The sequence below is a fragment of the Molothrus ater genome, chromosome 10 (assembly GCF_012460135.2).
Source record: "Molothrus ater isolate BHLD 08-10-18 breed brown headed cowbird chromosome 10, BPBGC_Mater_1.1, whole genome shotgun sequence".
NCBI lineage: Eukaryota > Metazoa > Chordata > Aves > Passeriformes > Icteridae > Molothrus > Molothrus ater.
In genome coordinates, this window is record NC_050487.2 from 9,002,924 (window position 1) to 9,029,906 (window position 26,983).

The window sequence follows — 26,983 nt, forward strand, 5'->3', positions numbered from 1 at the left end:
GCACGGGCTGGGGCTGCCACACTCATCTTCAGCAAAAGAGACAATTTCTGGTTTGTGTTCCCATCACAAACATGAGATTTCTGAAACATCTGCTCACCCCACCAAGCGGCTGCAAGGCTTTGTTTGTACTGGGTGCAGAGCAGGGCAGCGACACGGGTGAAGAGAAGGGAAGTCCCAGCCCAGCCCCACAGTGTAAATCTGGGCAGCTCGGCTGTGCTCACAGAACTGCCTCAGGATCTACCGAGGCCTTCATGAAAGCTGAATTTGGCCCGGAGTTGAGGAAAAAGTGCTTTCAGCATTTGCATCCCCGAAAGAATCAAGGCTGCCAGCTTCTTTTTAGCATGAGGCCGAGCCTGGGCTCTCACTGACCATGGCAGGGGTTTCCTGCCCACACCGTGCCAGAGTGGGGAGCCAGGGAGCCCCCCTGGCTGGGTGCTCGTATCCAGGCATCAGGGGGTGCTCCCGCTGCTCCCGGGCGACTCATCCCTCAGAAACACCACTGTGCTCGCTTCAGAGGAGACCCAATACACAGCTGCTGTTTCCAGGGGCTAAACAAAAAAAGCAACAGCACTCACCCCTTCAGGTTGTGTTAAAGTGACCCCAGAGCAAGTTCTCCTGCTTCTTGTGAGCCCAGTGTCACGGCTTGCTCTCTCAGCACACACCCGGCTCCTGCAAGGACAGATTTCCTCCCTCCATCACCCAGACTGTGCCAGGGACCCAGGAGAAAAGCCTTTCAGTTCAGATGGGACTGCTCATCACCTTCCCCCGTGGGTACATGGCAGCATCTGTGCCCCTCTGGGGTCACCCCGTGGCTCACAGGAGTCTCAGGGCCATGTCCCCACTCCTGGCATGGCACTGCCTGGCACAAAGCAGAATCCCACCATCCCCGAAGAAACACGCAACTCAAAATTAGAATCTCAGTTAGAGGGTGTTAATCACTGCTGCCCACCTTGGCTGCTGTCCATCAAAGGAACCAGCAGCTCAGCACCCACAGCACCACGGCCCCAGTGGTCACAGCTGTTCCCACCAGAGCGAGTCCTTTATACCAAGCTCAACACACACCAAAGGTAAAAATCCAGTGAATGAACTGGCCTGTTCTGTAGGTTTTGGCCCCCAAATTGAAGGGTTCGTGAGAATTACTTGGCAGGGCAGAACCAGCTGTAAGGGCCCAGAGCAGGGACTTCCCTATATCCCCTCCAGAATTCAGATATATTTAAGGGAGAAAATACCTCTTTGTTGTACTGTTTGGAAGGTAAGTATCCCCAGATATGGCTCTTCTTTGAATAATTTCACCCCTCCTTCATATTCTTCACATCTATTTCCCGCTGAGATTTATTTAATCCTACTTGAGTAAGAAAACTGATCAAGATGGGAGTTATTTCAGCATCTGTTGATGCTGAATCATGACTTCATTTCTCCTGTCCTTTTTACTCTTGAGGATTTAGCAATTCCCTCCAAGATTCTCAACTTCTCTTGTCTTCTGTTAATTAAAAACCAGCTAGGATTGCCAGCTAATTGCACACTGGTTTATAACAAAGCCTGGCCTGTTGCTGTGTTTATTTTAAGTGTCAAATGAATAGGCAGCAGCAGGTTTTACTGGCACTTCTCTTCAAGTGTGTGGTTTTTGCATGTACTGTGCTGAGCTGGGAAAAAGGTCTCACTAGAAATATTTATCGAGAAATATTTAAAAGATTATTCTTATGTTTAAAATCTTGCATAAAACTGACAACACTGATAGATTTTAAATACCAAAAAAGGAAAACCAGCATGACCACAGTGACCATGCCACAAGCTTGTTCCAGTGTGTCCTAGCAAGGGACAGGGAGTCCCCATGGTTGGGGGCATCCAGCTGCTTGGGCAGCTCAGCCGAGCTGCACCTTCAAAACCCATCTGAACTTGTCACTGCCTATTTTTTAGCATCTTAGAACAGCTGTAGGAGTCACATGGCTTATTCCTATTCATTACACAACATACCTCTCACCTATTGTGCATTAAAAAACAAAACCAAAGCAACAACTTTCTGTAAATACAGTGTTATTTTTTTTTTTTTTTTGCTGCAGCCTTTTAAGCATCTTTCCATGGAAATTCAGTGTCTGCCTCAGTGACCCCTAGTGGGATGTCACAGGACAGAGGTACACCCTGAGCAGCAGCAGCAGTCACAGCACATCCCAAAGCTCTCCGCTGTCCTTTGCCAAGCATGAGTCCATCAAGCACGTTTGGTTTCGGTCATATATAGAATTCCTGCTCCTCGTCCGCTGCTGGCGGGGCCGGGCTGGCCCGCGGTGCTGGCGGGGGGCAGCCCGGGCCTCCGTGCGGGGCTCTGTCCGTCCGGGCGGGGGCTCCGTGCGGGGCTCTGTCCGTCCGGGCCGGGGCTCCGTGCGGGGCTCTGTCCGTCCGGGCGGGGGCTCCGTGCGGGGCTCCGTCGCTCCGGGCCGGGGCTCCGTGCGGGGCTCCGTCGCTCCGGGCCGGGGCTCCGTGCGGGGCTCTGTCCGTCCGGGCCGGGGCTCCGTGCGGGGCTCTGTCCGTCCGGGCCGGGGCTCCGTGCGGGGCTCTGTCCGTCCGGGCCGGGGCTCCGTGCGCGGCTCTGTCCGTCCGGGCCGGGGCTCCGTGCGCGGCTCCGTCGCTCCGGGCCGGGGCTCGCAGCGCCGAGCCGGGCAGGGCAGCCCCGGCTCCGGGGTCCGTCAGCGGCCGGAGGCTGCTCCGCAGGGCCCCGGGGAACAGGCTCAGCGGGCGGCGGCCGCTCCGCACGGCCAGCCCGGTGTCCACGTCGGTCTCGGTTCCCCGCTGCCCGCGGCTGTCGGCCGGAGCAGCCCGCAGGCCCCTGCCCGCCTGCCCGCGCAGCGACAGCGCTGCCCAGCCCTGCTGCGGTGCTGCCGCACCGGGAGCAGAGCGCAGGGGCCTCTGGAGGTCACTGCCCGCCCGCTCACAGCCGGGGGCGGCTTCACTTGGGGCACATTTGGTTTTACCCTTCGGAGCTCTGACCTCCTGGCTCCTCCGCCCAGGATCACCCTGTTTTACAGCGAGAGGGGCTGGCACACAGTCCTGCGGGATTCTTCCACTGCCTGTACTGTCATGCTGCTGGGAAAGCCCGATGTTTGTCTCGAGGGTCCTGGAGCTGCTTTGAACCTGTTGAAAATTAGAGAGAAGCCGGTTATCACACATTTCTAGCTTGAGTAACGATGATGCTCTCTGTGCTGGGGTCACCTGCAGCCTGACTCAGCACACATGGGGAAGTCCCTGCCGAAGGAGACTGTGGATACAAAAAATCCACATGCATTCCAGGGGAAACTCGATAGTAAAGGAGAGCCACTGCCAGTTACCACAAGGGGCTTCAGGGAGGAATAACAATTCCATGTGGAGTCTGTGAGCAGAGCCTGGGATTTAGTTTGCAATATGGCAGGAGGTCAGGCCAGGGGGTAAATTGCAGGTACTCAAAAGAAAGATATACAGTAGGGGCTGAAGAGTTGCAGAATAAAGCACTAGGCTGCCAGCCTGCTCTCTGGAGCTTGGACACAAGATACATCCTTGAGTTCAAGTGGCTTACACCTTCCTTTGCAAGGAGCACAGTGCAGCATGGTCACATCCCCAAAAAAGCTTCCAATTTTCCTGCCAGTGAATTCATGTACATCTGTCAGCTCAAAGACCTTGTATCTACAGAGGAAGAGCCACAGAGTAATTTAGGAAGGGAGCTCTGGAGGTCACCTGGCCCAGTCCCCTGCTCCAGTAGGACCAACTTCAAAGCTATGTGTAGACACCCAGGGCCTTGACCACTCCAAAAGGGTGGAAACCAGTTTATAAATTGATATTGATTGAGGCGGCAAGGGCTGCCCTAAGATTAGTGTTCAGAGCAGCACAAAAATAGGCGGAACCAAGTAATTAACTTTACCTCTAACAGAGAACTTCTGGGAGGAAAAAGCCAGGTCAAATAATTTAAAATCCAAATTACAAGAAAAATAACCAGAGGTGGGAGGGGTTATTAGAATAACCCAAACTTCCATTCTACTCACATGTGTAATTCTCACTACATATGATCTCAGCACAGACTTTGTCCTTGTTTTTTTTTTTTTTTTAATTTATATTCATATAACCTCTGGACTGCACACTTAAACAGAAAAGGCAGAGATTTCCTAGGACACAGGTCTTTGTCACTTTTGTCACCTTCAACTCACTTGTGATCTCACAACCTCAATTGCAGGCAGTGCTGTATCAACATTACACTTACAAAACTTCTGGTTTTGGATGCCAAAAATCTGCTTTGAAAAACATTTATACAGCAATGATTTATCAGAAAAAGATTAGGCTGCTACAATCATTTTTTTGAGGCAGAGGAGGGAAGATGTTAAACTAGTGAACTAGTTTGCCCTAGAAAACATCAATAATCTGCATTTCAGGCAAGCAGTAATGATGTTAATTTAACTGTATAAAAACATTCCAAGGATCAGTGCTTATATTTATCAACAGCATCACAGCACGGGCAGACACCGATTACTGCATTCACAAATTCGAAAGAAAACATGAACAAACAAAATCATAATTTCCATTTTGAACCAGTCCTGCTTCCCTTGGAAACAAGTAGATAAAAGAGTCCCACAGACACATACCTTGAGCAGAATCGTATTTCCTTCATAGTCCTGTGTTTGCCACCTGGTGCTGCTGATGGGCACGCAGGGGTTGGGCAGGAGGGGCACCAGCTGCCCGATCTCCTGCACCTTGAACTGCAGGGCCGCCGAGTCGGGGGGCTCGGCCGTCACCCCGATGGGCAGCTGCTTCAGGCACAGCTGCACGGCCACGTGCGGGCTGGAGTGCAGCACAAACACACACAGGGTGCCCCTCTGCACAGTGCCTTCCTTCTGCAGGATCAGCTCGTAGAGCCTCACCGCATCCTCGTAGTTGTCGAAGCTGCAGTGGAGGGTGATGCGCAGGATCTCGGGGCCGTGGCGCACCCGCCTGATGCCCCACACGGGCAGCTGCTCCTCCAGCCCATAGAATTCCTGCTGGGATGGGGCACAGCGGGAATTGGCAAACTGGGCACGCTGGTACCGCCAGGGAGGGCGCTGGAACTGCTCGTGCACCTGGAAGATGCGTTCTTCTCCCAAGTCCTCGTGCAGGAAAAGGAGGATGGATATTCCAGGAAAGCTGCAGCTCCTCCTGTGGTATCTCTCGTAGTATCTCAGCGGAGGAACTCGCTCTGACACCAGGAAAAGGCGAATGTCCAGGCAGAGCCACTCCAGAAGCCGATCCAGAGTTTGCTGCAGAGGGAATGAGCGTCCCAAATGGGTGAGGAGATGCACAGTCATCAGACACTCTGCTCCATCATCCATCGCAAACACTCCAGGCAAAAAATTAAACCAGACAAATTGGTGCCTTCCTTTTACTCTGCCTGGGGAACACAAGGGTGGACTCTGAGCCTTGCAGAGAATGAGTCTGGACTCCTACAGGCTTTGCAGTGACCAGATGAAACACGTGGGTGAGCACAGTGTGCCCCAGAGGGGCCAGGTGCAGAGTGACAAGGCTTTAAGCGAGCGGTCCCAGGTCACATCCCAGCAGAGCTCGGCTCAAGGCTCACTCCCAGCTCTGGAGCTCTGGGCACTGAGTACCTGTGACCCAAGTGTCCAGGAGCAGCACTGCATCCTCCTGCTCCTGCCGTTCACAACAGGGACAGCAGAGTCACAAGCAGCGATTTCCCAGGGTGAGGCGATGCCCACTTGTCTCCGGGCAGTGGAAGTGTGGAAGTGGCTGCTCCGGACCCAGCCCAGTCCCACCGGTGCAATCACTGCCTTTTGCAAAGCCCATGTGGCACTCGTGGCTGAAGCCCTCAGCAAATTTCCTTGTAGTCAGCAGGCTGGCTTTGGCTCATTGTAAAATGCCTGTGATCTCTGTGAGTCCCACCCTTCTGGGGCACACAGATAAGCTGTTCTTTGAAAACAAGGAAGGAAAACAAAATAACAAAAGAAAAAACCCAACCGTGTGAATATGACAGATAACAATAAGGGCAGATATAAATCAGGAAAGAGGAGCTTTGGGAAAAAGCCTAGACTCCCAGTTACACCCTTTCTCAACACAGGTAACTTCCTGCCTAACTGGAAACCAGGTCCTGGGTTATTGTACATAGCCCACTAAAGCTGGGTACCAGGCTTTCCATTCTCAGTGCCCTCTTTGCTTCTTTTTCCTCCTTTACTTTTTTTTTCCCTGAGATACCCATGTACTCAGCAGCCTTAGGCAAAGTCCAAGGGATTTTTTCTTGCTCCTTGGGTTTACATATTGGTACTTAACTTAGCTTACTGCATAAGCTGCAATAGGAATGCTGAAAATACACTGCTTTCCAGCTCTCTTCTAGTGTGAATAATAAATCACACTGTCCCTTCATCCCCCTATTTGCCAGCCCAGCAGCAGCACAATACAGGTCAAGCCAAACCCACTTCCTGTACAGAGCTGCCCCCACTGTAGCCAGTATTTAAATCAAAACTGGGGCCTCTGGTGATCTGTCCAGCTCCATCTAATTAAGAGCAGCACCTCTCTCTCTGCTGACATGCCAGCTTCCCTCCAAACAGCCAAGCACACAAAGCAGTGGTTCACTGTTAAGAAATCCCAGCATCAATAAGTCAATTAATTGTTCAAAATTCAGAACATTTTTTTTTATAACATGACACTAACTTTATATCCTAATAAGTAAAATCTCCAAGGTCTAAAGGTATAAGCAGCAGTGCCTTGGTTTCCTTTAGGGAGATCTCTCTCACGGTAGAAACACACATTCATGCTTTAAAAGATACACTGACACCTATGTACAATAAAAATTAAAAAGACTGTCTAGAAAATGAGGAAAAAGATTATTTTGCACCCACCTGCAACACTTCGAGCAAGTAACTGCTGTTGGGAGGGAGACAAAAAACAAAATCCAGCCTTCAGACAATTGCAGGAAGAGAGTGAAGAGTGCAAGTGCTGAAAACATTAAAATGCTCTAGATGAGCTCTGAACAACACAATTTCACTAAAATATGGAAAAGGAAATGATTCATCAACTCCTTGCTACAGGGCAGGGGCAGGCAGTCATCTGCCTTCCTGCCTGTGAAGAACAGGGGAATTTGCCTGTACAGGAAAACACTGAAACACAAAAAAAAACCTGAACAAAGTCAATTCATCAGGCTTGGGTTGTGGCTGGAAGCTGCTCCCTTGAGCAGGGTCCCCTATTCCCACCCCAGGTGAAGATCCTTGGGCTGCTACAGCACCCCAGCCCCACTGCCCCCTCCCTGGGAGCAGGACCCCCACTCCTGCCCTGCAAACTGCTCCTCCCTCTCAGGGCCCTGAGGAGGAGCCAGGGCAGGCTCTCCTCGTGCAGAGCCATCACTGCTGCCTTGGCAGCTCTCACCCCAGCCCTGCTCCAATCTGCTGGAAAATCTGGTGGGCAGCTGCAGCTCTGGGGTGAAGGTGACAAAGGATAGGGGCTGGGAATTCTTGCAGAGCAAGTGGAGGGCAAGGGCTGGTTAGGGAATGATGCAGAAACCTCAGCCCTCTCCAGCTCCTGCTGTGGCCAGGGGGAGCCAAATTGTTTTCCAGATGGGTAGGTGCCTCCCACAGAGGCTGCTGAAAGTATGCAGCATCTCTCCTGTTTTTACAACAGCCAAAAACCTGAGCCTTACTCACAAAAAGGGCTAAATCTTGAATCCCCCACTGTATTTCTTCTGTGCTTGCTGGGGTGAGACAGGGAAACAGTCACAGCTCTGAAACTCTACCTGATGAAGCTGTCTGGAGAACAGCTTTAGGTCTGGCTCTCAGCTCCCCAGCAGCTCTGGCTCAGGAGCACCCACCAATCCTCCTGCAAGGAGCACGAGAGGAGCTGAAGCTCAGCCTTTGCCTGACCCTCTCCCTCAGAGGAGGGCAGCCCCACCACCCAGCCAAACCCTCCTGTTCCTCTTCCCCTTGCTCTGACAACTCAATATCCTTGGGGAAAGGCTCAAACCAGGCTCCTCAGCCTCGGACAAGGGTGTCCTCATGCCCTCCCTTTGTGTCCAATCCCCAAGCCTTGGGATAAAGCCTGGGTGCATTGGCCCTCACTGCTGCAGCTGCTGAGCTAAGAGCCTCCATCCACTGCTGGGCTCAGGGGAACAGGGATGGCTGCCACCAGAACAGTGCTGGCTTTTGCTGGGTCATTTGAGAAAAGCAAAGTGCTGATTTCACTCTGATCCCTGAATGGAATGAGTCCTTGCCTTCCTCTCTGCCTCCCCTTCCCCCAGCTTCCCAGTCTGTCTGCCAAACAGAATAGCACATTTTTCACAGTGACCTACTGACTGCGCCAAGAAAGATCTCTTCAAGAGATTAGAAAAATATAGCAGGTCAATGGTACATGAAAAGTGGCTGTGCTGAGGGGAGAAGGGGTGAACAATTCTGATATGGGACTCAAAAAAATCAGGGCCCCATTCCCAGCTGGCAGTGACTGGTAACACAGCAGAACAGAGAGGGAGCTGCTGGGGCACTCCAGCTGTGTGCAAGAGCAGGACAAATAGGAGCGGGCACTAATGCAGACACTGGTAAGCCATGCTAAATTAAAGTCCAAACATAAACAAGTAATAAACACTTTATGGTATGAAACCTTAGAGAATACTGTCTGCTCTAAATCTAAAATTCTACAGTGGAAAGGCTTTTAATTAATTTAATTAAAAATTCCTTTTCATAATCAATTCCTGAGTTGTGCCTAGTCATCTGCACGGTTCCAAAGGGCAAAGAGCCCTTAGCTCCAGCTGACACCACCAAAACTGATGATGCATCACAGGATTTAATAAGTTCAGAGCAACATCTGTAAGGAAGGTACTTTACAAAGATTATTAGAATGTAATTAACTGGAGAGAGACTGAGTATGTATTACCTAAGCACCTTGGGAGAAGGCCTCATTAAATACATGACTCAGGCTTCCTAATTTCTTTTAAAAACTTTTTTTTTTTACACCAATCTCAAGCTCTGCCTATAACAAGGACAAAACTACTAAATTAACCTGCTAGATGACAGTTATATACAGCATACACAGTACTGAGATAAAAACCAAGATTAAGACCTTACTTGAATACAAAACTCTTTTCAGAGGTTGTCTCTGGCTTCAAACCCTGTGACTCCAATCCATCACCACTTTGGAGGAACTAAAGACCAAAAGACCAAAACCCCATCTAGCCTACTGCATTTATTTAAGTAGACTTCTTTCCCAAGGTATTCTTATTTCTTATTTTTAGCAAGCTATCAGAAAGTAGTGATCCAGCAAGAGTCTGTCAGCAGGTGATGCAGGCTTTGGGGCAAGGGCAAGGCTGAAAGCAGCACTGAGACACAGAGATGAGCTTCCCAGTAGTAACAAACATGCTGCAGAAAGGCACTGCATGGCCTTGGCTGGTTGTCATACTCAACTCTCACCAGGTGATGTGTGCTCAGCCAGTTACAGGGCACTTGCAGACAGTTCCATTTTTCCTCAGTTTTCAGTTTGTCTAAAATATTTTTTAAAAAAGCCAAGACACTCCATGCACCCAAACCAAGACCCACTAAATGTAATGAGCCAGTTGGAGGTTATAGCAGGAACAAGTATTTGTAACAAAGATCAGAGGAGGGGTCAGGTTGGAAGGGATCTCCATGGGACATCGGGTCCAACCTCCCTGCTCAGGCAGGGCCAGCCCAGAGCACATGGCATAGGATTGGGTCCAGACTGTTCTGGAATATCTCCAGTGAGGGGAGACTCCACACCCTCTCTGGGCAACCTGATCCAGTGAAGTTCTTCCTCACATTCAGGTGCAACTTCCCGGGCATCAGTTTCTGCCATTGCCTCTTGTCCTATTGCTTCACACCACAGAGCACAGCCTGGTCCATTCTCTGGACACCCTCCCTTCAGTCTCTTATAGACACTGATTTGATCCCCTCTCAGCCTTCCTGAGACTGAACAAGCCCAACTCTCTCAGCTTTTCCTGTGGTGTCCTGACTTTGAAGAGGCAGCTTTTAGCACTGACCCAAGATGGCATCTCCAGGATCCCTCTGCCACATCCCCAGTGTCACCCTTCCACAGGTCAGAGTGGGACAAGGGGGAGGTCAGCCTGCTACGTGTGAATTTAAGTGCCCAGCTCCAGAGACTCATTTCTGAAAGATTGAACCCAGCAATGTTTATATACATTACACCTCAATTAAAAATCATCCAGAAAAAGAAAACAGGCAGATCTGAGCAAACCCAAGACTTGCAGGGCCCAGTGAAGTGTTTAATCAGCTCTCATTTGGCATTGTTGAAGGGCACTCAGAGGAGCATTCTTGGAAGGCCAGCAGCAGCCCGGCTGTGACTGCTCCCTGCCGAGTGCTAATAAGGGCGAGTCCCCAGGAGGCGCTGACCCCGCCAGCCAGGCCAGCTCCAGCTCAAGGAACAAGTCAGACCCACGCACTCTGAAAGCTTCTAATTACTCCCTTTCCTGAAGACAGCCTTCCTGAGATACAGAATAATACACCCAAACTTCTAATTAAAAGAGTCTTGGCCTGGATCCCACATTATTCTGGAATTGCAGATTTGCATAATTAAGTTGATACCAAATGCTGTGACAGACAAGCTGCAGGAGATTATTAGCCTCATCTTTAACAGAATTTCAAAAGAAGCAAGATCCAAATAGCCAACAAATATTAGCAGAAGTGGCTCTCAAGGTCTAGGAAACTCAGACTTTACTGGGATCTGGTAACTTTACAAAGGAAAATGTGCACATGAACTCAAAAGCCATTGTAAGGCACCACCAGGCTCTAATGTAGCATCACTCTGAGGACTCCAGGACTTCTTATTGTGAATTTTTCCTCCCAAAACCAGGACTGCTAAAATGACTGCTATTCATAAACAGAGGCTGGAAGTTGCACCTTCTGGTGGATGCCCCTTTTCTCCCTCCAGTTTTACTCAGGCAAACAGGAGCACAGGGCTCTCCAGACAACTTCCTTGTCCTGCCTACAGCTAGTCCAGGTCAGCAGTTCCAGGACTGGGGAGGTGAAACAGGCCTTTCCCTCCTGGGCAGCAATTTGGTTCTTGCTCTAGGACATACTGCTGAGAGCAGGCAGACTGTCAGCTGGCTGCAGACCCAGGCAGATACTGATGTGAGGTACAATCACACCATATTTGCAAGATTTTCTTTGCAGGTAAAAAATGTGGAAAAAAACCCTCAGAGATTGTGTTTGAGAAGCCCAGAACCACCAGCCTAAACCTCAGTGGCTTAGAGTGGAATGGGACAGAGTGCACCTACCAGTCTGTGAACTTCTCTAAAAAAGCTGGGCTGTCCTTGAAAAACTTGGCTTAATTTAAAAGATTGTAAAAATAGAGACATTCACATGATCATATTTCCTTAAAGCAAGGACTAATGCTGCGGCTTTCTTTCCACATATTGGATAAATACAGTGTGGTCAAAAATGAGGCTTCAGGTACTAACCTAATGAGAACAAATAGCTGAGATTAAAAACAAGAGGATAAAAATACCTAAAACATAAAACACGATCCTAACAGCCCACCTGGACAGGAAGCATGATTGTCCTTGGGCAACAAGACCACATCCATGGATTTTTCAGAGCACACTTTTTACTACAGCTAAAGTGCAGAAGATGCCAAAGAAGCTAAAGATGCTAAAAAGTACAGAAGCAGAGTGATTTGAAAACCTGGAGCCTATCTCCTATCCTTTGTGATAGTATTTTCACTCTTTTCTACTATTCACCAATTTCTAAAAAGCTAACTTTTCTGTTGCTCTTCCTTTTATGATGCCATTATTACCTGAGCAGATTGAGAATAAATATTATTCCATGTTGATATCATTCTGTATCACAACCATCAGACAAGAGCAGAGTGGTGCAGTTTCAGACATTACTCCCTCACCTGTGTTCAAAAAAGACCAGCAGTTTCATTTGAATCACAAGAACTTATACTTGCCTCTTTGTGCAACTTGCATCCCTGGAGGAACACAACCCCCAGCTTCATCCAAGAGTGCAATGAGCAGCAATCTCTCCAAGGGAAGAAGCAGCTGAGCTGTCTCTTCATGGAGCACCCAGGGCTCAGTCATGCAGCCTGGGGCTTGGGATGAATTCCTGCAGGTGTCACAGGCGAGTTTCCCAGCTCAGGCTGGATCACCAGTCACACACCAGCACTGGAGCTGTCACCCTGCTGGCATTAGCACTGCTCATCCAGCAGAGCAGTGTCAGCAGCAGACCAGCACCTGTGGTGAACACACCAGAGCAGGGCTCTTACAAGAGCTCAGTGCTGAAGGATCTAGCAGGTGACATTGACTGGTGTGTTGGTGCTGCCCCTGCTTTCACACTCCCCTCTGGGTACCACACCAGCACTGACCAGCTGCTCACTGCTGCCTGGGGAGCCAGCTGCAGTGTCATTCTGCCCAGTGCAGCACTTCATAGCAAGAACCTCTATACAACTGAAAAATCACAGTTCATGATCAAATTTCATCACTCAAAGAACATGACACGTGCACAGGAAATACCCTGTTTCCAAGATTTCAGGTAATACTCTTTTTGGGGGGGCTAAATCCCCTGATTTCCACAATACCTGTTTCCTTTTAAAGGTAATGACCAGTGAGCCCACGTCCTGTCACAGTGTGTAACTGCGGACTGACTGCTGGAACAACAGAGCTCAAGACACCAGGATTTCAGCCTTAGACAGGGTTGTTAGTATTTTTCTGTTCATTTCTTGAAACCACTCCAAGTTCAGGATGTGCAAGACTCTCAGTACATGCTAAGTCTCATAAGTCACTCCAGCTGTGCCATACTTATCTAAAGAAGTGGTTACAGCAAGGAAGAAATAAATAATAAATATATTTATCACTGTCAACTAATCCACATCCTTCTGTGGCCTGTGGAAATCTCAAAAGGTCTTCAGCTCCTAAGAAACATGTTCAAGAAATAAAATGTGGCATCATAACTTAAAAAGGTGTCCCATGACTAGATTAAAAAGCCATGATTTTCAGATTCAATTTACAGATGTGTTTCGTTTCATCATCTGACACCGTGTATGTAACTCTCAGTCCTCATTCAACTCAAACATTTCTTGCACATGGGAATTTGCTTTTCCTGCCAGTCCATGCTATTCCAAAACACATTCTTAAAAGTTTTGAGACACAAACTGCAGGAGCAGCTGGTTAAAGACGCTGCTGGGTATTTAACAGAGCTTCAGTCAAGGAAAGCAGAGGGTGGGAAGGTACCCAGGACGCCCTATAGACAGCCGGCAGTGGGGTCCCTGCCCGGGGCACAGCTCCGGATGTTCGCAGCAGGTCTGCTCTGCACTCCCCACATCCCAGGAACACACAATGGCATGCTCTAAGTGCCCCAGGCTGCCCAAAGCCACCAGCACGGGTAACCTCTTACACATGGTGAGCACAAGTTACTGAAGCTGCCTTTTGCACCCCTTTGCCCTGTGACATCCAGCACTACCTCAAACACGTTTTACCCCAGCTCTGTCGCTCCCCCCAGAGATTCACCTTCCTCCCCGCAGGGCAGCCTGAGCGTCGACAGCAAACAGCCCTTGGGAGCAAACACACCTCCCTCTGCTGCCCTGAGCATCCCCCACCTTTGCTTCAGCTCCTGCCACACCAAATACCACTGCTCTGACAGGGTTTGAAGGAGATGGCACGCAAATGAAGTGAACCACAGCAGCACAGTGTTCACAGAGGAGGAAGAGAGGAGCTCTTAAGATCCAAGGATTCCTCTGTTGTATCTGGAATAAAAGCTTTAAACTGCAGGAGAAAGAATGATTAACAAAACATCACTGCTATATGTTCAAATGTTACTTCTTTTCCTACCCTGTGTTCATCTCAAAGCTACTGCATGCATTAGCTCCCATGGACTTACTCCCCGTGAAAGCTCCAGTTTTGGAGAAGAAAGGAAGGAAGCAAAGAGCAGAAGTGAAGTTGTTTATACAGTTGACACATACTGATGCCAGCTCAACAGGACTCTGCTGGGGCAAGAGGTCCAGCCATGTCCATGCAGTTACACCCAACCACAGCTAAAAGATTCAGAATATTAAATGCAGTTTGGGGGCACAATCTATGAACACTTCCCTGCACAGTGAAGGACAGAAAAGTGGGTGAACTATTATCCTGTACCTTTATCCAGCTTTCAGCTGGACATGTAAGTTCTGCATCGTACAATCTTTTCAAATGAACATTCCAGAGGACCAAGGAACCATTAAACTTTGGACTGAGCACAATGGTTATTGCATTTACTGTCCAAGCTATCAAAATGAGAGTTTCAACAGAAATTCACCTTTGTCCCAGACACACACAAGATGATGCCAGCTATGCACATTATTTAGTCCAGTTCTAGGCTGTCAAACCAACCCTTGCTCTAAAGGGCTCCGTGGAAGGGGGAGCTCAGGATCAGAGCGCAGCTCCCCCTAAGCACCACGAGGAACAAAGCAGAGCCAAAGGGTTGGATTGAGCTATAGAGGTTCTGGCCAGTTTTGGACATGCAGAGGCCACAAGTAGTTCCAGTTTTTGATACTTCTGAAAAGACTGGAACCCCATCTCTGTGCAAGCTTATCCCCACAAATCAGCATTATGAAAGGCTCTATTACCATACGTGTATATATATATATATATACAAGTGCCACCCATCAGGTACTACACAATTTGATTGCAATACATGGGAATAAAAATACTTCAACCACCCAGCATATTTAGTGCAAAGCTTCTGTTTCCACAGGGTGAGGGAAAGTAAATCTGACACCAGTGGCTGATTCTAAATGAGCAGTGGCAAGTAGAACAAATTGTGTTACATTGGAAGCTTCAGGGTCAACAGAGCAAAGTTTGTCTTTGGAAAAGAGGAAAGACATTGCATTCAGGAGTAGTTTAACATCACAGACTTGGTCTGCTTGGCATTCATTTATTCTGTGAATTGCCAGTGGGGAAACTGTATGGATTAATTCCAGGGGACACAAAGAGTAAACCAAAGCTGTAAAGGTAGCGAACATGGAAAAGAGCAAGAACTGCACCAGGGATCCATAGGATCATCACATTTGTTATGATGGTAAATGAGGAATACTCTAAATACTTTTAAATAAACTCATGTACAAGGAAAGTATATACCTACACTTCTTCACACAGCTATAAAACTCAAACCCTACTTCTAATTTTAAAAATTCCAAAGAACTAAACTCCATGTTTATTAAGTCTTGTTAATGCCTTTAGCTGTACATTAATGCAAAGAAACCAAACTTATTAATAATTGCACTCACACATGTAACTACAATCCTACTAATGATATTTTAACAAAATTACAAAGAAGCTTTAAGTAGAAATTAAGAAGGAACTGAAATTAGATAAGGCTTAGCAGAATTCTACTATAGATTGTAAATGAAATCCCAGATACAAACGTGTAAACATCAAACTCACCTTAAGCACAGTACTAGTGATGTCTTCTTGTCTCTTACTGGAACTTTCACGTTCTCCATTTTTCAATCCTCTACCTCATGTTCAATGGCCAAGGGCATATTTTTGAAATCTGACTTCAGCAGAAGTCTCTTCCTGAATAGTGTCTTCAAAATTCTATTAAAATGGAAACTATGCTCTTAATATTTTTTACTGAAAACAGCCATCACCACCTGCTGTTCTTCTGGCAAACACTCTTGCCCACACAGCTTTTAAAAAGACACTCTTCAACACCTAATTATACAGTCATTCACACAACATTCAGCCTCCCAAAAGCCACCAGAAGTAGGAAACTTCAGCTGATGTACAACAGAAGTACAGAGGCAATGCACAGGACAAAGACATCCTGTCCCAAATCACAACACTCATGTCTCTGTAAACTTCACAGGGAAAAGGACTTGAACTCATTTCTCCCTGCAAAGCACATGGGAAAACATTAATATGCAATATCACAACATTGATGCTAATAAAGAGTCCTTTATACATAAAAGAAAACCTTCATATTGGTACATGGAAGAGTAATTTACATTTTGAGGAAGATGTTTCTGATGACTTTAAACAAAATCAAAACCCCAGATCAGCTCCCTGTGTTTAGTACTGTTGTACTGGCTGTACAATGACCACATCTCTACTAAGATTTGCATACCCTGTGCAGAGACAAAGGTGTTTTAGTAACAGCCAGAAAACACCTTTTCAATAGGGCCAATGGTCCAGCTCTTTCCTTTGGGGCTAAATTCCTGATGGACAAGGCAAGAAAGTTCTTCAGCCACCACCTCCTTCTGCTGGTTCAAAAACTACTCTGTGGGTGTGTAGGTGTGTTGGGGGTGTGCAGTAAACTTAAAGCTTCATAAATAAAGCTTCCAAATAGCCAAGCTAAAATATCATCCTAATTCCAGTCCCTCTCTTTAGAAGAAATATCCTGCTCTTGAACAGCAGCCAGGACTTGTACCTTAACAGGCTGCAGAGGGCTAAAATTGTGGGGACACATTGTGAAAAACACCCTCCAGTCACACTGAAATGTTGCACCAGCACCATGCATTTGTTCAGCACAGCCCATCAAGAACTGCTCTGATGCTCTATAACCAAGCTTTTCTTTTTGCTTCATTTCCAGCTCTTCATATTAGAAAGCCCATCCCAACTAGATTTATCAAGATCTATGGGTGAAAGTAATGTGAACCAAGACAAAAAATACTGTTTTGAATTAAAGCAGAAAAATAGTTATGCTGGGAAAGCACAGAATATGTGCACTGGAATGTCGGTTTAATAAAAACTGCAGTACAATGCACACTCAAAAATTTCTAACTGTGAGAAGAATGATGCCACCAAACTGCTATTTTTAATCTATTTTTGCAGCGTACTGTCAAGAAGAAAAAAAGTTTCAGGGTAAGAACTAAAAATTTCATTACAGTAACAATTTTTTATTGCATGTTTAAAATGCATTTTTAAAAACAAATAGTGCACGCTGGCTTCACTTTAATCTCCTGAAATATGCATTTATGATGGGAAGCCCTGGGGCTACAGCTCCATCTATGATGTTTATTAACAAAATATAATCCCAGTACATCCCCAGGGGACAGTATTTAATTCCAAAGATTGTCAACCCTGTACTCTAACACACTTGAATTAGTTGTTTGTGTACACTAAATCCATTTATTTTAAATTTATTTTGTCTACATTTAGTGAAATAAAAACATCGCCCTGTACAATCCACCATCAGCAGTGAGTACAACAGCAAAAATTATTATACAGTTTATACACACTAAAATCTTGTCCTTTTTCCTATAAAGAAACCAGAAAAAACCTAATCAATATAGAGTTTAATTTAGAAGAACTCAAATTACAGAAGGGAAAGCCAAAATTATTACGGTCTTTTCTGAGCCCCCAGAAGTTCCTGATTCATGTTGTTGGAACAGTGAGTGCAGCTGGAAGAGTGAAGCATGCTCAAGTTGTCTTCTTGGGTCTTCAAAAAATTAGCAAGTATTTAAATTAAACATGTCTAGTTAAAAAAAAAACAAAACATTTGAAGCAGAGCAAGGTAAGTGGGAATTTTGCCTTACCACTTGTGGTTTCTTTTAAACCCAACTTATACAATGCGCGAAGTGCTAAGCAACACTACAGAAACACATTTACATCAACACTGAAGATCTGGGGAAATGAAATTCCAACAAATTTATTTTTTTAAATGAGCTGTATTTTCTAAAGTCATTTTTATTTCTCTGTTTTCATACAGTATTGAAAACAAACGCAGCACATTCACATTTTCCCGAAGAATTGTAAGGATGATCTCTACAGGGATAACGTTGAAAAGCCTGAAGCTCAATTAATTCATGTCAAAAACTCTCAAAAGGAGTAAAAGGCTTGATCTGAATGGTCTAGAACATGTACTGTAATTTAATAGAGAAGATGGTCGTCTTAATATTAATGATTTAAAAGAACTTCCCAGTTCATGCGAAGAGTATAGTCCAAGAATAAATCAAATTTTCTGAACGCATTTTATGCTACGTAAGTGTATACTTTGCGATCCTCAGGTGTTCGTGCCAAATATTCTCTCTCAATAAGTCCTTCAATACGTTTTTTAATAACAACTGGACTTGGTAAGAATCGGGCCTTCAGCTGCTGAGTTACCTAAAACAAAATAAAGCCAACAATATAAAATCACAGCGCAAGGAAGATCTTGATGTACCCTAACAGAACACAACAACCAGAAAAATGTATTAACACAGAGATGGTGACAGCTACAGAGCATAAAAAGCAGCTTGCAGACTTCTGACAGTGCCTCCACTTGCTTGCTCATGTTGGGGTATGATTCAAAGCTCCACAGAGGCATGGTCACAACCTGAGAATGCTCCCAGTTTCACAGCTCTGAGGGAGTTCAGGAGGGCAAAATGTGTCATGTCCTGGAGCTGTGTGAGCTTAGCAGTGAAAAGCAGCAGGACTGCTTCTCTGCTCAGTAACATGATCAAAGCCAAAAATAATGTAAAGCACACTGGTTTGCTCTTCAAGCAATTTAACATCCAAGCAGCACTAAAAGTAGGAAGGAAAATTAGATACACCCGTGAGTACATCCTAAAGTGAAGAGTAAGGATTTAGGTGTCTTCAGAGAGACATGGAGAAAAGAAAGGATGGGTTAAATACAGCATCCCTCAAAAGCCTTTCAGAATCATGTTAGTAAGAGCTGTGTAACTTTAATGAGATAATAGCAAAAGCAAAACTCAGTACCAGCATACCTCTGCTACTAGCACATTGTGTTGCATCTTCTTTCTAGATTTCATTATCCGAACTATAGCAGCTTCTATCTCATGTTTTCTGTCATCATCTACTTTCTGCCTTGTTTCTTTCCTTTCTGGATCAGATTCTCCTTGTTTGGCAGCAACTTAAAGAAAATAGAGAATGTAAATTATGTTAGCAAAATTAAAATGTGTTTCATTGTGTGTTAGCTTCACTATTTATTTCATCTAGACATCAAGTTATATTTTCCTGAGTTTTGACATTTTCAAAGTTGATTTTTTTTGTTTAAATGAAAAGCAGCCACAAGAACATACTAACACTTTCTGGCATATTTTGATAGCAACTGACAAGATAACAAACTGTTATTTAATTACGACTATGTTAAAATTTGAACAGTACTCAAATCTGCTTGCAGGCACAAGCACCAGCACTGCTATAAGCTAATGAAGTGGTTATTATACACTCAGCTTCCCTTATTTGTTAAACCCAAATCACTGCCCAAAACCATTATAAGCTACCTGGTACTTGAAAATGGCTGTTGTATCATGGGCTAAAAACATCACTCATTTCACTGCAGTACAGCAACTTATGAGGCAATTTTCCTATTTCTGAATCAATCAGTAGCATATTTTTCATTTTATTATTTAATTTGGATTTTATTTATCTTTCAGTATTTCCTGTAAGAGATAATTACAAATTTTGTAAAGTAAAAGGCTTAACTGACTTCCATACTGTTCTTGGCATTTGAATTTTCATTTTGATGCAACTAATCACCAAGAAAAAAAAATTCTCTCCTTTTACCTCTATGGACATCAATCCTGCAAAAGATAATTTGAAGTTTTAGGGCAGACTGCAAGAGAGTAGAATATAAAGCTGACTTACCCGTCTGAATCTTGACTCTGTGTAGTTTGGATGTGAACTGATCATTCACTGTAAATATGTGACCATTTTCTATTTCTTTTGACTTGGGCTCTTTTGTGAGGACACGTTGTGTTGGTTTGCCACATGCAAGGGACTGTAGGGCTCTAACCAGTTCTCTTTCAGGGATATCAGTTTCTTGCTGAATTTCCTAAAGAAGAATACTTTGTTAGCTCATGGCTGTGGCAGAAGTTTGTGTGTTGCACACAACATCAGGGATTGCTTAAAGTAAAACTGTGATAGTTGTGGCACTTGAAAGGTCAGGACTCGTTCAGCAGCAAGGTCTCAGTGGGTACTGTGCAAAATGATCCACCTGGGTCAACACTCAGTGAATTCTGTCACATGAACAGTCACCACGAGCTGAAGGAGAAGAATGAATAGCCAGCTGTTCCATTTCCCTGTAACTTCTGAGAGGGCTGAAAGGATTTGTTAACTGTTTCCAGGGTTTGCTGAACAGGACAAAACCAAACCTTCTGACTAACTCAGTGATGGAAAACATCCATGATGTTCATGACCATTCATGACCATTCCTGACCAAGAGATGCACAAATACTTTTGTGTTCAGCCACGCTGCTAACAGAGATCTTTACAAATGGAGCAAACAATGTCTGGTTTCACTGTAGCAGACAAATACCCTAGATCATCATACCTCCCTTCTGAATAGCTCCAACAATTTATTTACAGCCCAGATGCCTTTGGCTAGGACTGCTCCAGGTGAAATACAAAAAGAGCCCATTATAGTGCAGCAAATATATGAATTTTGAAGAAGACTGTTTGTAAAACGTGTACATAACCTGGTGTACCTCTGTCAGTGCTCTCAAGAGTCAGCTGAGAGATGGATGTTAGGCAAGTCAACAGTGGTCCTGAGCTAGTAAATAAATTACACTGGATGCAGAATGATGCCTTAATATGCTCTAGGAGAAGGCTAACTATGCTGCTCTCTCAGACCTTATGTGTTTACTGAGCTCTCTTCAGTAAAAGTTCATTTCTTCTCATCTCTTTTCTTCCTATTTCTAGCCTGAGGAAACTGCAGACACTTCTGATTTCACATTCTTATTCAGACTCTTGAGGGACTTGTAGGAGCTAAAGAGACAAAACAAACCTTGCAGACAAGCAGCTGTCCCCAAGAGCTATCCCTTTCTCAGCTTCCCCAACTTTGGTTCCAAGGGCAGTATCAAGCCCTTTTGTCCCCATAAATTCCTGATTCTCGTGGCACACAAGTCCATGTGATGACCTTAGCTTAAAAACAGTAACAACTCCAAGTGATCGAAATGCTAAGATCTGTAAAGAACTATAAATCACTTGTTAAAAGGTCTTTAAAGAGTGACCAGAAGAATCAAACTAAATTCTATCAAATAATGTTATTTCTTGAGTGTACTCAAGTTATTTCTTAAATCAACCCAGAAAAAACAGCTACTTTTCTGTCTTCAGGCACCACTGACAACATACAAGAAAAATGATTTGGATGTAGTGGCTTTGACTCAGACTTTAATCAAGAATTAGACTGCACCTCATGCACAGCACCTCACTACCAGCTCTCTGTGATGCCAAGACTCAGACAAAATGGGCATTATTTTTCACCTTGACACTACACACAGAGGTGGTGACTTTACGTGAAGCCACATAAAACTGTTTTTGACATAAGGTCAAGTGAACTGGAATGAGGTAAATAGAATAAAATCACCCAGTCAAAAAAATAAAAAAATCAGGGGTTTTGGTACCTTCTCCTTATAGATGATTAGGAAATACTATAATGTTCCTAAGAGTATTCTTAGCATAATGCATTCAGAAATACTTATACCATTTGAAGTTGTTAATATCCACATATTTTAACTATTTCCTAGTATCAAATAATTTCTTCCCAAGTTGCTCATAGAAAGTTACTATTTCTTCCTTTGCTGCTTTATTTCAAACACAGTTGTCACATTCACACATTTTTTTTCAGATTCACTACAAAGTAGTATTAAAAAAAAAATCCCAAGAAGCTATAATCCTTTACATGGTCACAACACAAAAACCTTACTGAAATGGACTGATCAGCACAAAATTTACCAAACCAAGGGAAGGTGCAAGATTTTAGAGCTTAGATAAATGAAAAGCCTTAAAGGCTACAAACGAAACCCAGCTTATTAATGATGTAATGCCAGTGACATGCAGGCTCCCAAACTTTGATTTTTGATCAACATTTAAATTAATCCTTTCAAAACTACATCAGTTCTACAAAGCCATATATACATACTCTGCTTTTAACAAAAGTGAAACAAAGAGCAAAAGGGAGTTTGAGGGGGTTTCATGCCACCTATCCTTATATAAACCACTATTTGCTGTTGTACTTCACACTGAGCCATGAACACACTTGAACTATTTCACTTTTAGAATTTATGACCCAGCATTAAAGTAAGGACCACAAAGAATTGCACTGCAATATGCTGCCTCAGAAGGAGCCAAAAATTTCAAGCTGAATAAAAAAAATGCAGCTATGAATGTAAATGGGAATAACAGATGTTCCTGTGCTCTCTTTCCCTCAGCCTGCAGCATAATGTTTTCCTGAACATATTTTTATGTAGATATTTGATGTAGCAGTGAGAAATGTATACTTCTTCCTCATCTCCAAAAATGCCTTATTTTAAAAACCACATTAGATTTGTCCACAGGAGTAGTACTGCTTACACAATCTCAGTGCTAAAATATTATCAAGTGATAGCTCTATCTGGGGGCTACAAAAGAAATCATTCCAGGTATGGAACTCTGACAGTTCTATACAAGAAAATAGATTATTAGAAGGAAAATGTGCAGGGAAAAAAAAGGAAAATAATTTTATCATTTTTATAATAAAAAGTATTTTTAGTTTAATTTACAGACTGCAACTTGTCTGCCTTCCAGAGAATACAGCAAAAGAGGGAATTTCGTTTACAGTTCTAATATCTAGTTTACGGTTCTAATTTCTCATTTTTGTGGAATTATTCCACAACTTCTACTATGGTCACATCTGTATTTCCTGTTTGTTAAACATAAAGAATCATGCTTATTTCTGATGCCATTACAAAAAGTGAGTATCTCACCTTTTAAAATACTGAGCTGTAATGTAAATCAACTGAAAAATATGTTGAGTATAAGACTTGATTAGAAATTGAATTTGTAGAAAAAATTAGCATTCTTAGAAGGCCTGCATGAAGATTCTTCCTCTTCCACTTCAGAAGCATTAACCTACATCTATATGGCCAATAGCTATTTTGCATATACAAATAAAATGTTGCTGTGCAGGACTACAATAAATGTATACACTTTTTTTGTGAAGAAATTTTTCTATGCAGCAATTTTTTAAGTTTCCATAGTATTTTATGGATAATTTTTGCATTATCAGTATCCCATTTTTTCCTCAATCACATGGCCTAATGGTTATTAGGATTATTATGACGATCTCATCAAGTTTGCAATTAATAATCACACTGAATGCAAAATAAAACAGCAAAGTCTGTTCAGCTGTGAAGGCAACTTCAGATGAATCTGTTGAGCTGTGAATCTGCAGAAACACTTTGTGTATCAGACAGTTTTAGGATACAGCAGCACACACAAGTCAGCTCACGTGCTCTGCTGCACTGAAAGCACTCATCTGACACAAGAGAGAAGGAATGGGTGTCCAGCACTCAGCAGTTCATCAGGGTGTCCAATAATCAATGAACAAAGATAAAATGCATTCTCCTCTGAAGTTTTCATAAGCTTTCCTGGCTGGGGTTAAAGACAACTCCCACACACTTCACCAAAGAAACCAAAGAACACAAATATGCCTCCTTAACGTTTTAGTTCAAGTGGGACACAAAGCAAGAGCTTAAGAACTCCCAAACCAGAAATAAACAAAACATACAACCTAAAAGCAGATGGACATATTTCTCTATCACCTGGTCTTGGTAAAATAAAGTATAATTTAGAGCATGTATTAAAAACTGTATGTTTCACTGCTCTCCCAAGTGTTACTTATTCATATGTAGGTAAGGCTCTACTACTCATTAAGCTTTCAATTTGGTGGAAAAAGGCAGCTACCAGCCCAATTTCAAAATCAGCTTCAAGAAAAAAAGAGAGCTGTTAAGTTCCCCTCCTTGTTTTCACTCCCTCAAATATTCTGCAAAGTACTCAAAGCTGTAATGCTCCTGCAATGGATTTCATAACACACAGGACTTTGTGTTCTAAAATAATGTTCTAAATTATCAGTAGTGTATTAAGAGTCCCTTATCAAATCCTGCCTTCCTTAATCACTACTGAGACCATTTCAAAGAAACCTTCTTTATTAACAGGCTAGAAGCATGCCAAGTAAGCTGAAAACACAATCCAAACAAAAAGGCAGATGATTACTATGCATAGCACAGTCAAAAGCAGATGAGAAAACCTGGAAATCAACTGTTTCAAACTGCACCCATACTGCTTTTCAAGGCTGCCAATGCTCTCTCAAACAGAAGATAATGTCCAAAACAAAACTATCAATTTATCTAAACAATATAGTGCCCACACAACAAAGCACATGATCCTCCTCCTCTCCTTAAGCCTTCATCATCATCATCATCATCATCGTCTCTTAGCTGACATTTCAGACTTTCCCAGCAACACCCCTCTAGTCTCCTTGTTAAGAATCTATCCAGACCCTTTTTCACTGTCCTTTCTGGCTGATCAGCTCAGAGAAGGGCTGGAAATTCTTTGATTCATTCTCCAAGCTCGGTCCAGCCTGCCAATTTTACTTATGTATCCAAGAAGCCAGGATACAAACCCTTCTCCACCCTTTGGCCTCTAAATCCAGCTTCTCAAAGACAAAATGAGGAAATGGAGCCACCTGCTGCATTTCAACTTCAGCTTTTCTACAGCTCAATGGCCTAGAACAACCACACTCACAATTCTCAAACATTTCTGAAACCTTCAGCTCCCACATAATTTCCTCCCCAAGAACTGCTTCCCAGGTGCATTGCTAATGATCTGCTTGGCCTGATCCATACTCAAATAAAATGAGAGGCACCTGATCTTCAAATGCCTAACTCAAGAGGACAAGAAAGTGCCCAAAGCAGTTACTTAGAATCAGGTGAGAAACCCACACACTTACCTCAAAAGTGTATTTTTCTCTGTTGTTAAATAGCATTAATATTGTCATCTGGAAAGTGGAGACTTGCAATATGTGCTTCCGTGTGTTTGAGCCAGTTACTTGGGCACCTCCTACACCGACTTCTGAGCCATCTTCCTATTTTAAAATTCCAAAACTACTGTTAGATTACTCTTCACTGAAAAGTGTTTTATCCTGGTAAGATGAAAATTTCATGTGAAACATTTCTCCAGGAGATCAGCCTACAGAAGTGACAGAAAGGCAAACACCTGGGGGCATGGCCAGGATGCTCCTCCAGCAGCTGCCTTACAATGCCAGGGAGATTGAGCTCCATACAGAGCCCAGGCCAGGCCATCTACAGCCACCAATCAAACACTGACCATTGCTAAGGATGGAGACTCCACCACCTCTGAGGCCCCTGTTCCATTACTTATCCACCCTTCAAGTTTTCTTAAGCTTACCTTTAAAGTTATCAACCTATTTATCCCACAGTAACAAAATTTCAACATCCTCACAAGTGCATGTTATTAATACTTTGTTGTAAGAATTTTGCTTTCAATTTGCATAGCCTCCTACATCCCCAAGCATCATACCATTACTAGTTCCAGCTCAGCATTTTAGTACTGGTCTAATCACTATAAAATTCCTTTCTTGTACATATACAAATTAAGCATTGTACTTCTATAAACTCTGGTTTTGAAAAAATGCTGTCTACAGTGCACTCTGCATATGAAAAGCAGGCTAAACTTGGCTTATAAGTAACAAGTTTCTTTTCACTTTTCACTGACAGTCAAAAAAATCCAAACCGCTTAAACGGCTGAGGTCCCTTCAAGATCACATTTATTACTTTTCTACAAGTAAAAGATGATGCTGAGTGATGCAGTCAAATTAAATTCAGAGGGGAAAAAAAAGTCAAAGCAAAACTACTGCACAGAAAGAATCAGACTATAAGGCTGATGGAAGGCATCTTTTTCTTATTACATTCTCAATGGGTTTGCTTCTATTTTACAAAATTCTGAAGTTACAAAAAAATTGCATTTGCTTACTTGTAACAAGAGATACAATATTTATATAATCTTGATTCTCTACCTTTTTAACAGGCCCATAGAAAGTGGCATTGAGATCTGCAGAACCCATGTGATGCTGGAGTGTCAGCTGTCGCCCACTGTGTTTGGCTAAATAAAATCTGTAATAGAATTGAAATGAAAACAATATATAGGTCACATTTTGTATTGAAGAGAAAATAAATTTTAAAAGTTACATAGCCTTTTGGAGCTATTGAGGACATTCTTAAAACTTTTTTGCTTTTTCAAAACATTAACTTCTGTCAGAATTTTATTTAAAAATCTCTCAAAACCTCAGGCATCAAAATACAAGTATTGCATTCTCCAATTTTTACATAAGCCGAAAAAGAACAGTTTGCCAGCACATCTTTAACAGTAAAGCTGTTAAAGCACTAAAAAAAACATCTGTGCAGGTAAAAAAAATTTGTACAGGTAAATTTAGAAAGTTTCTTCGTAAACCTCTACCTAAAAATCTGCAGTAATACATACCTTCTAAATATTTCAAAAGCATGTCTGGGAGCTGGAGGGATGTTGCACTTTGGTGTGGCTGACTGGGTAGGCCAGTAACCTGTTGTGAGGACACGCACTGTGAGATCAACACCTCCTAGTGAGACCTAGGGGTAATTGGAAGAAAACACACTATTTTAAAACAAGACCATGTTTCACCACTTTGTATCAGTGTAAAATATTTAGAATTTTGTCTAGCTACAAAAGAATTAGACATATCTGTAAACATTCTTTTTACAAAACCAGACAAATACATTGATTCATCACTATCAGAGTAGATGGTACAGCAAAAATCCTCTACATTATTCCCCTCTGGCATTTAAGAGCACACAGAATTGAACAAAAGGAATTCTTAATCAAGAACTAAGTGTGTGTGATCATAAACAGAACTTGTGATACGTACAACAAATCTTTGTAAATGGGTTTTTTGATGACATGCAATAAAGCTGGGTTGCATGAAATGTGTCAGTTTCAAAATAACTCTTTCTAAATGTACTCTCTGGAAGAAGGGAGGAGATACTGCTTATCTAATATTGAACCATAGGGAGCTTATCTCTGGACTGCAATGCCAACAGTGACTCACTTTTGCACAGCCCACCTACTCCCTTTCCCTAAGGACAGCCATGACTCTGAATATTCAGCACTGGTGAGGAAACATTCCCCAGCTCAAGTGCTGATCTATAAAGATGTGTTCGTAGATGATAAAGGTCTGGCTACCAGTGATGCATAATCCTCATTAGGTATCCCAACTAAGCTGAGCATTATTAAGCTTAAAAT

The 26,983-nt window shown here is 43.7% G+C and overlaps 2 protein-coding genes across 3 annotated transcripts in view; both read right to left on the reverse strand.

Moving 5' to 3' along the window:
- Window positions 1-1,083: 1,083 nt before the first annotated feature.
- FAM124B (family with sequence similarity 124 member B) lies at window positions 1,084-6,938 on the reverse strand. Of its 2 annotated transcripts, none has more exons than XM_054515861.1 (3): window positions 6,843-6,938; window positions 4,602-5,911; window positions 1,084-3,126 (listed from the first exon to the last, which is right to left on the reverse strand). In XM_054515861.1, the coding sequence occupies exons 2-3, from the start codon at window positions 5,319-5,321 to the stop codon at window positions 2,227-2,229; spliced, it is 1,620 nt and encodes a 539-aa protein (XP_054371836.1). In that variant the 5' UTR covers window positions 5,322-5,911; window positions 6,843-6,938; the 3' UTR covers window positions 1,084-2,226. The 2 variants fall into 2 exon arrangements, with proteins under 2 accessions (XP_054371836.1, XP_054371835.1); XM_054515860.1 differs by having other exon boundaries at window positions 4,602-5,916.
- Window positions 6,939-17,550: 10,612 nt separating this feature from the next.
- CUL3 (cullin 3) overlaps window positions 17,551-26,983 on the reverse strand; it is a 55,092-nt gene continuing 45,659 nt past the window's right edge. Inside the window, exons 11-16 of the mRNA XM_036388604.2 lie at window positions 26,189-26,313; window positions 25,725-25,821; window positions 24,639-24,773; window positions 19,517-19,703; window positions 18,634-18,779; window positions 17,551-18,031 (exon numbers count right to left, since the gene is read on the reverse strand). Of these exons, the coding sequence (XP_036244497.1) occupies window positions 17,900-18,031; window positions 18,634-18,779; window positions 19,517-19,703; window positions 24,639-24,773; window positions 25,725-25,821; window positions 26,189-26,313 (822 nt within the window). The 3' untranslated portion in view covers window positions 17,551-17,899. The remainder of the gene's footprint in view (window positions 18,032-18,633; window positions 18,780-19,516; window positions 19,704-24,638; window positions 24,774-25,724; window positions 25,822-26,188; window positions 26,314-26,983) is intronic.